Source organism: Neodiprion pinetum, chromosome 5, assembly GCF_021155775.2.
Source record: "Neodiprion pinetum isolate iyNeoPine1 chromosome 5, iyNeoPine1.2, whole genome shotgun sequence".
NCBI lineage: Eukaryota > Metazoa > Arthropoda > Insecta > Hymenoptera > Diprionidae > Neodiprion > Neodiprion pinetum.
In genome coordinates this window covers 20,870,233-20,880,281 of record NC_060236.1, presented here as the reverse complement: position 1 = coordinate 20,880,281, position 10,049 = coordinate 20,870,233, and the positions used below count along the sequence as shown (strand labels likewise).

Here is a 10,049-nt window from a genome sequence, read left to right as displayed (position 1 = left end):
GGATGTGTACAACTTATTCAGAAACGTTGAATATTATTTTATTATGAAATGAATTTCTTTCAAATGATTACATAGGTGCTGTTATAGGATCACGATCTGTGCTGTAGGATTTTTTTTTATCGTGTGTATTGAGTCTGAAATAGTTATGAAACTAATTCTCCATCACATGTCACCGAAGATTCGTCATCACTGTAATGATCCGTGCCATCAATCGTAAAAACTAGGAAGGATTTTCCGAGGTTCTTTTTGAAGTTTGTTTAAGCATTTGCGTAAAGAGACCATTTGGATTTTCCAACAGCAAATTTGGAGGACCGAATTCCTGCGTGAGAAACAAAAAGCTTAGTTAACCTGTTCACATGTAGTTTGAGTATTCTGAAGCTTCAATACCAGATTGAAAGAGCAACGCACCACGATGCAACCTCCATCCATGACCAAGACTCGATCATTGTCCATTACCGTATTCAATCGATGGGCTATCGTTAGTACCGTACAATCAGAAAATCTCCGTCTTACGGTACTCTGGATAAGAGCGTCGGTGCTAGAGAAGAATTCACTATTATTGTGCTATCAGAATTAAAAAATTCCAGTTCAAAATTGACGAGATCGAGTGGGCAACCGAGAACATTCAATACTTCTTCGATAATCGATGAAATGACACTGATAGGCTTGACGTGATGTGCACCAACCTTCGGTCGATGTTCGCAGTAGCTTCATCGAGCACGAGAAGCCGATTGTTTCTGAGGATTGCTCTGGCCAAGCATATCAACTGGCGCTGTCCTACGCTGAAATTAGCACCACCCTCGTCTACTTGAAAGTCGAGGGACGATACCGATTCCCCAAGTTCTACTTCCCGTAGACTATCCCACAACTCTGAATCCGAGTATTCATTAAATGGATCCAAGTTGTAGCGAAGACTTGCTGAGAACAAGATTGGCTCCTGGGGTATGATCGAAATGCGGGGGCGCAGCTCTTGCAATCCGATCGTCTTCGTATCTATTCCGTCCAGAAAGATGTCACCTTCCAGTCCATCTCCAGTCAAACGGAACAGTGCCGAGATGAGGGAAGATTTCCCAGCCCCGGTTCTTCCCACTATGCCAACTTTCCACCCGGGCTTTATATTCATGCTGACATCCTGTTGCGATGTGACAAAAGCACTGGAATTGAAAATCATCATCAGCTGAGATATTTTGTTGAACGTACCTTCAATACTGGTGGTTTGTCATCAGCGTATCTCATCGATACACGATTGAAGACCAAGTCACCCTTAGAAGGCCAAGTAGACGGCGGAGGTTTGTCAGTGATGAACGGTCCTTCTTTGGGTAAATCAGTATAGTGAAGAATTCTCTCCACTGAAGTCATCTGCGAAACCACCATGGCAAATTTCTTCACTCCAAATTGCAGCGTGCTAGTCATAAGCAAGCATTGTGTAATCACCAGACCCGCAGATCCGCTCAGAAAATTGCCTAGGAATTCCGGAACTCACTTATTATATTTCAATATTATTCTAGTCTAAGTATTCAGGTGGAATACCTACCATCGTCCAAAAGGATTAACGAGAAGCAAACGAAACTCGTGAAAAAGCACGAAAGCATATCGAGGGCGAATCCGAAGGCAGTCGACGTAGCAATTGTCATATACCATGCACCAGTGTGCAAATCTTGGCGAAGATCGAATTCCTGCCGCAGCATGTCTATGATCTTCGCACCACTGCTTCGTACTGTCGTTAATCCGTCCAGAGTAGAACCGACATGCGAGAAAACTGGACTCTTGGCTGCGGTCATTATTTGTCGGTAAAAACGAGCGATATGCGTAAAATATCAATCATCAAGTGCAATGAAACTGACCCAGAGAAATGGGCGCACAACGTAACGATTAATATTTTTCGGTTATCCGATTATGTTATTGAATTGTTTTCGATAACTGACCAATTCCTTCCAGTCGTTTGATGCTCTGGGCAGTCTTGAGGGTCGTGATCGTCACTAAATACAAAACTCCACTAATGATAATCACGGGCACAATCGCCAAGGGTATGAAGAATATCACAATACAGAAGATTCCAATAATGGCGAAAAAAATCTGAAGTGCCTCTAGCATTGCTTTTGGTAAGAATTCATCCATTGCACCCACGTCCTTCGAAAATCGGTTCAAGATTCTCCCTGCACAGAAAATCAATTCGCCGAATCAGATGTCGGGGAAAAAAAAGGGGCTGCTTAAGATAGATGTACGACCTACCAGCCGGATTCGTATTGAAGAATCTCATTGGCGCACATAAAAGGTTTGAAAACATGGAGTTGTGTATGTTGCAACTGGCGTTCATGCAAGTTCTCATGAAGAGAAAGCCGCGCAGCATGAGGAAGAAAATGCTGGCTATGAATAACGCTGTACACACTTGAATCGCAACGTCTGTACGAAGCAGCCCGTCCTCATTAAACCAATTCGATTTAGCTTCTTCATTAGCAATGGAATCGTTCGATTGCAACCGATCTTTAAGAATATTGTGATTCGTCCAGTAGGTTAGCCAATAATCACTAGCACTTATCATTACTTGAGCTATTATGAAAATTATAACGAGAAAGATCAACGAACAAATATTTCCCCCTGCCAAGAAATAACTCTTGTATATCCCTGTCGATATTATTCCCGTCGCGACCTTTTCGTCGCTGAGCTTCTCCGATTCTTCAATACTTTCAGAAGGTTCGATTGGCTCAAAAATGTCAGTTGCAGCTGTATGCGTTGTCTGAAAGTACATGTCAGTTTTGCGATCAGTGCTCGTACAGATTAACCGCCAGATTTTTCTCAGGCGTCTACGATCATCCCAACAACCAACAAGGTTTTTGAAAATTTGACAACGCCGGAGCGAACATTGTACGTTGATGGAATCGAATTAATCAATTATTTTCGGCGGCTACCTTTTCGGTTATGTTGTCCTCGTGTCTGTCTTGCGCTTCTTCATTTTCGTCAGTTTTTTCTGTTTTTAGAAAATCTAATACATGTAAGCCAGCATCGGCTATCTCATCGTATGTTCCTTGAAGCACAACGGTACCCTGAAAAAAAAATTTTTTCTACACATTTACCAAAAAAATCAAATTCTAAATATTGAGAAAGTATTTTTTACTCACACGGTCGATAAAAATGATATTGTCAACGTGCTGTAGAAATTGCAACTGATGAGTAACCAGAAGCCGGGTTTTGCCATTCAGAAAACCTTTGAGGCATTTTTCAAACAAATGACGACCGACGTGAGCATCAACAGCGCTCAGAGGATCGTCGAGCAAGTAAAGATCAGCGTCTTTGTAAACGGCTCTGGCCAGATTGACCCGAGCTTTTTGGCCTCCTGACAGAGAGGCTCCTCTCTCCCCAACAAAGCTCAGGTCCCCCTGAGGCAGCTGCTCGAAGTCTTTAACGAGCGCGCAAACTCTTGTCACCTGAAGACGATAAAAATAGTTTAAATAGTGGACGCAGCTTGACTAAATATTCAATCAACATACTTCTTGGTATCGTTTTTCGTCGTAGGGCTGGCCAAATAAAATGTTGTCGCGTATGGAGGCCGAAAAAAGCCATGGAACTTGACTGGTGTAAGATATACGAATATCTCGGCTATTGATTTTAGTCTTCTTACTGCCACCGCCACTGCTAAACGACACTCTGCCAGCTCCGACCGACAACTCGCCTAGGAGCAGATGCAGCAATGATGACTTTCCTGAGCCAACGGGCCCCGCGACAACGGAAAGCGATTTACTCTTTATTTTCAACGACACTTCGCATAAAGTTGGTGGCAGCTGATCGCTAATCCAGTTTGCAGCAACATTGACCAATTCGACACCAATTTCATGCCTCAACTCATCACCAGTTCTGTTTTTCACAATCTCTATTCCACTGTCCTCGGTTTGTTCAATTTTGACCATGGATTTTCTTTCGTTTCGCAGAAGAGACTTCTGAAACAAAGATTTATTCACATACCTACACACAACGTTCCATGGGTGAACAATAGGGTGGTCCTCATTTAGCATATTGACGAATTTATTCCGGATCATCCCACCAAATCAAGTATAAATAATTAAAAAAAAATTCACAATTTTTTTCAGATTTTTATATCAACTGTAACCCGTGCCTGTAAGAGGAAGGATTTCCCAATTTAAGATACACGTGTTTTGGACTCGTCCTTAGTATATATTTTACTGTAAGAGTAATAATGTTCGAAAAATTCACATCATCATACCGAGTAATATAGATAATTGCATTTCTTATAAATAAAAAGAAAAAATCAAATTTCTAGGGTGTGCAATTTGTCGAGATTGGTTGGTATGATGATGTGAATTTTTTCTCAGATAGTAGTACTAATACTCACTAAATCTTCGGAATTACAGATTGATTCGAACATCGTCACTCTTACAATAAATTATATGCTAAGAATGTATCTGAAACAGGTGTATTTTAAATGGTGATATCCATCCATTTACAGGCATGGGTTAGAATTGATATAAAAATGTGAAAGAATTAGGAAATTGTTTTTAAATTATTTATAGTTGACTTGGGGGGTGGTCTGAAAAAAAATCATCAACACCCTAAGTAAGGATCACCCTAGTCAACAAGTAATTAATATCAGCACTCACCATTTCGACATCTGCCTCATTCTTGAGTATAACATTTGTCACATTATTGGCATTATTTTTTACCAGGTCTTTAGGGACTGGACTTTCGACACATTCCATTCCTTTTACTTCGTCCAACAGTAAGAATTCCTGAAAGAATGATAAACGACATCTGTTGACTTGACAATGATGGAGAAAGAGATCGAAGATTCACTCTAAACTAACCGTTATTCTTCTCAAAGACACAGCGGCCTCACCAGCCGAGGTAACTGCTGTCGGCAGTTCCGCGGCACATGTTACTCGCAGTGTATTGAGCAGAGTAGCCACAGGAAACACTATTTCAGCAGTCAGAAGATGACCCATCAGTACAAACGTTATCATAGTTACGTAGTTTGTGCCTCGTCCCGTGAGTTCTATCATGCCGACCAATGCTGCTCTCAGGTAAGACGAGTGAGCAATCAATTTTATCTCCAATTTTCGAACTCTGGATACTATCAGTTCGAACGGTTTTTCCCATGCATACATCTTAACTACCTGAAATAATAATCCACGCTATGTCATCGGAATCCGTTTTTCGACCAGATCGAATTCTGTATACCATTACCTGTATCCCGGAAATCAACTCGCTCATGATCTGTACTCTCTCGTCAGTTCTGTCTGCAATCTTCGATCGCAGCTTCGCGCTTATGTGGGTCAGGTACGATTGGACTGGCAAAGTCTGAATTATCATCGCTGCCACACCGGCTAACGTTGCTATGCCCACAGACTGCCATATCACATATCCTATCAATATCGTCTGCAATTACGCCAGCATGGCATACATTTAAGTCGTTGGTGTTGGACGATCATTGGAAGGGTGCAGACCAAATTCAGAATTGTCAAATTTCAAATTCGCCGTCATATCGAATGATCGAAATTCCGAATGTAGCAAAATTGGGAAGGCTTATAAGTCAACCTATTAGAAGTTTTGATTATTTGGAATTCTTGTCATTGGAGGTTTCAATCATACGGAATTTTGATTATTCGATGTAACGGTCGTTCTAAGCTTACACAATTCTGGAGTTTTACCCGAACCCTCGTAGAAACTTCATAGTCACTCTTTTACTCATGAAATTTTCCCATATCCAAATTCTTATTACTACGATTGACGCTCATTACCTGTAACGGCATGATCCAAACAAGGTGAAGATAGTTTAGAACATCGTCAAATCGAGCCACATCGTTACTTATCAAATTGGCAACTTTTCCCGCAGCAGCATTCTTCACCGTGGTCAAATGGAGACGTAGAAGCTGAAACAGGCCCCAGGAATTTACCTTCAGTGCATTCATCAGTTACGAGAACCCATGATCGGCAAAACATTGCCGGTAGAAAATTTCTGCCTGACCCTTTCGAAACGCGCCTGCTCTACATATATGAAATGACGCGTTTCAAATGGGTCGAACAAAAAGTAGTTTGTACACCACGGGCGGAATGCGATTTGACTCGTGTGAGGCCTTCACAGCCGGCCCTTGCTTCGCTTATGCGGCTGACTTCACTCTCTTCAAAATCACTTTTTTTCCGCCCTTGATACACAATGTACTATCAACATAACTGCTCTATTTAACCTATTCTAATACTTACAAAGAGTCTGTGCCTCATGCACCACCAGTTTACTCTGCTCCTTTTATTCTACAGATATTTCGTGAAATGCGATTATACTGAAAATCTCCCTCTAACAAGACCAACTGGCTGTAGTGCATATGATAATGTGCTCAAGTGGTGATCTGGATGTTGTCAATTTACTGAATAAAAAAGTCAATTTAGAGAAACAAAAGTATTTACCTTTCTGTATATCATCGAACAGCACGCAATCCTGATGCACATTCCAAGTTCCTGAGTGCGCAGAGTGTTGTGATGATCGATGAATATTATACCGAGAGTGAGTAAAGTCAAAGTGAGAACGTAGAGGAGAGCTTCGTTTTGGGGCATCAACTTTTCCCCGGAATCGAAGTAGCTGATAATCCATCTCTGGCATATTGGCTCTAAGATTTTCAGTCCGAGCAACAGAACCACGAAAAGCACTCCTTGCAGCGTGAACGGAACCCAAAACATCCTGAACAGTGCCCACACCAAACTTGGCTGTCTCTTTGAGTTCGGGTGCTTTTCCATCTTCGTTAATTCCTTCTTCCATTCCCTTGTAGGTGATACAAAAATGCTTGTGAAAAAATTTTCTGTGCCAACGGATTATTATTCGTCATTTCTTCTGGTGGACATGTAACAATAAACTGTTTCACTCACATTTCCAAACGGTCACCGAGAGCAACGGATCTATTAGCTTTCAGGGGATCGTATAAATCTGATATCTGCAAGCCGCGTTTGACTCCTTTGGAAAAAATCGGTAACGTCCACCTACAAGCCGGAAAATCTTTGACGTAAAAATTGCATAAGTTTTCCCAGTTCAGGGTAATTCACAATTCAATTCATGGTAGATTTTCATACTATTGATTGTATGTAAATTACAATATAGCTGACATTCGTGAACTTGTAGTTAGCGTAGTTTACTATCAACATTATAAACAACTTATTGATCTGGCTCAAATTCATTTACGTCGTTTGTTGCTAGTATTAAATCAGACACATGATTAAACTCCTCGCTGTTTGCGTGACTTATTCTTATCTACGACGCGTCTGTTGGATATCTGGTTTGTTTACATTTTATTAAAGTTCTAAAGTAGCACTACCGTAATGTTTATTCTGAATTTTTCTTCTAACGTATTCTGAAAAATATTTCTAACGGAATCTTCTGATTAAATAGAAAACTGATATCGTCCAAAAAAAAGATTTAGATACGCCAAGGATAACTCGTAACGAACGTAACCAAAAATGTTTATTTTTTCTGCATGGCCTACCCGAAACACAACCAGCTCAGAAAATTCGCTGTTTCTTTAGGGTTTCTGCGCCCGCGTTTCTTTTTCTCGTCCATGTTTGAAAATTCACCTGCCGTCATCTGCAATAGATAAGGAGAAAATGGAAGAAATTGTAATTTTATTCTGAACTGTAAGTTCTTCAAAAAAAAAAATATGTAACAATCTTTCATTTTCTTATTTGATTAAGAGTGTTATTATTTTTATCCATTTATAAATTAATAGCCGTTCATGAAGTTTGGTTCGGTGCTTGCAATACTTTGAGACAAATTAAACGGACAATATAAGGTGGAAGACAATGAGTATAATGTATTGAAAGGGATGAACAAATTATAATTACTTGCCATCAGTTCCGTATTTTTGTTTTCACAAGACGTGCAAATACAGATACGCGTTACGTTTTCAATAATGATGCAACCTGGCAATGTGTTACTAATCTTTGACACATTTCATTTTGAGTTCAGCATTTTCATGCTACGTTTCGGTTCACTGTAATACTGTTTTCCAACTACTTCACTGTTGATGAGTACGAGCCGGTAATGTGAGACGCGTTCGATAAAAGACCAATATTTCTCTATCTAGAGCACGACAATACCGATTACGATTACCACTATGATAACGAATTTCCCCTACTTCTTATTGGGTGATGATAGTGGTATTCGAACACACATAAAATGCCTGGTATCGTATTATGGAAGAAAATGAAATAACTTGGGTAATAAGCTATTGACTTAGCATATTATATTTAATTTCTGTTTTGAACTAATTTATAGATAGTCATATACTCGAGTTATCAACATATAGTTGACGCTACTAAGTCATTTATAACCCAATTATTTCTTGACAATTTAATTGCACACATACATTATCATTACTCTCAGTATACACCTGAACACAAATAACGCCTAACTTGGCTGTTTAAGTCTAGTCACTTAGACCTATTGAAACTTCCACATTACTTATACGGGGTCACTTAAACCCCAGCCAACTTTGGAATGTTATCACTGTACACAGCATTACGTTATGAACAGTTACGACTCAAACAAAATTCTGAGACAAAATTTAACAATTCAGAAACAGACTCCAAACTCATTTTTAGCAAAAAATGATGGAGGATGTGAGAGAAGTTTTTGAAGCAAAAAAAGTAAAACAATATGCAATACATACATGGAGTCCTTGAGACCCAAAAGTTTTTTCAATCATTCTTTATTTTACTTGCACAAACAATCCTGATTCGAGCAAGTTCTGGAGTCGACTAGACCCCATGTCAGTGGCTAGGGTTAATAAAACAACCTACGTAATAACCTACGTAAAAATAATGTGGCAAAGTCAGTAGTTTTTTCGTTATCTTCTCAGATCTGTTCCATAATTGATTAAGTAATTGTACTAATTGAAGGTACTTTCTGTTGAAAATGTACTATGATAGAGGCGGTAAAAATTTAAAAGATATTCAGATTGGAGACAAAGTATAATATATTCGTAAAGAGTTGAATAAGCCCCTAGTTCGAGGTAGAATCGTAAATAGATCTTCTAGACTCGGGTTAATCGCAATAAAACTGCATAACAGCAGCACTGTCGAGAGAAATAGAAAACATATTTTTGGTCCATATTTTTATGATAATAATTCGCATAAAAAAGACTATGATGGATCTAATAGCAATAGTAGTAAGAGAGTGCAGTTATTGAAAATTTAACCAATACCAGGTCACAAGAAAATGTAGTTAATATTAAACCAAATAGGACTAATGGACACTCGACTACTGCTAGACCTGGAAGGACAATAAAGACACCAACTTACGTCAACGATTACGAACTGGCTTAAAGAATAGAGTTTTGTAAAATCATATTTTACACAAATCTTGTTTGATGATAAGAGAAGGATGTCGTGAGTATAAGTTGGTAACATTCGGTAAGTATAAGTTGGCTGCATTGAGTTGGCTGTAGCAGACTTGATTGTGAGTTGGCAAGACGAAAGAAGAACCAGCTCTCTCCCGTCCGTGCACGAGCATGCACGCCACGTGTCACAAGTTATAATTCAACTATAAATAATATAGATAACGCATAACTTGACTGATTAATAAAACAACCTACATCAACACAACAACCCTATAGGTGATAATATTATACGACGATGACGTAGGTAGACACACATATATATATATATATATATATATAGACCAATTAATATTGTATAAGTACCTTTTATTGCGAGGACTCCAGCTCAATGATGTAATATATTATTAGCAAAATTGTCTAAATATTGTGCAAAAGACATTTTTGATTAAGGCTTACTTTTTGATAGCAAGATTAAGAAGGCAACACCACATGTTTGGCTGCATTTTAATATTCATTCCAAACTGTACATTATGATTGAAAATTATTACTTCGAAAAATTGATTACACAGTATTCCCTCTAAATAGGGCCGTTCAAAGCAGTCATGGGAATATGTTCTTGGAAATTACTTTTCCCCACTAATCGCTCGAGCACGACTCGATTCGACCGCAGGCTCAACTTCGGAATGGAGTCGCGTGTCTTCAAACGGAAAGGATTGC

General features: G+C 39.2%; 1 protein-coding gene across 8 annotated transcripts; it reads right to left on the bottom strand.

Moving 5' to 3' along the window:
• Positions 1-22: 22 nt before the first annotated feature.
• LOC124220063 (ATP-binding cassette sub-family C member 4-like) lies at positions 23-9,924 on the bottom strand. 8 transcript variants are annotated; one of them, XM_069135965.1, is made up of 19 exons: positions 8,664-8,729; positions 7,482-7,579; positions 6,871-6,981; positions 6,415-6,787; positions 5,751-5,882; positions 5,197-5,388; positions 4,818-5,126; positions 4,614-4,742; positions 3,489-3,935; positions 3,120-3,425; positions 2,910-3,044; positions 2,587-2,737; positions 2,233-2,484; positions 1,926-2,156; positions 1,535-1,771; positions 1,201-1,463; positions 687-1,132; positions 409-538; positions 23-319 (listed from the first exon to the last, which is right to left on the bottom strand). In XM_069135965.1, exons 1-19 carry the CDS (start codon positions 8,697-8,699, stop codon positions 221-223), a joined length of 4,077 nt encoding a protein of 1,358 aa, XP_068992066.1. In that variant the 5' UTR covers positions 8,700-8,729; the 3' UTR covers positions 23-220. The 8 variants fall into 8 exon arrangements, with proteins under 8 accessions (XP_068992066.1, XP_068992063.1, XP_068992065.1 ...); XM_069135962.1 differs by lacking the exon at positions 8,664-8,729 and adding an exon at positions 9,696-9,924 and having other exon boundaries at positions 2,233-2,737; XM_069135964.1 differs by lacking the exon at positions 8,664-8,729 and adding an exon at positions 9,789-9,924 and having other exon boundaries at positions 2,233-2,737.
• Between the last annotated feature and the right edge of the window lie 125 nt (positions 9,925-10,049).

Coding starts and splice junctions, on each gene's coding strand:
- LOC124220063 (XM_069135959.1), bottom strand. CDS start 8,699: ATGATTGAAAAAACTTTTGGGTCTCAAGGACTCCAT. Junction 2,738..2,909: donor AGGACAACATAACCGAAAAG/GTAGCCGCCGAA, acceptor ATGTACTTTCAG/ACAACGCATACAGCTGCAAC. Junction 1,772..1,925: donor CAAACGACTGGAAGGAATTG/GTCAGTTATCGA, acceptor TAATGACCGCAG/CCAAGAGTCCAGTTTTCTCG.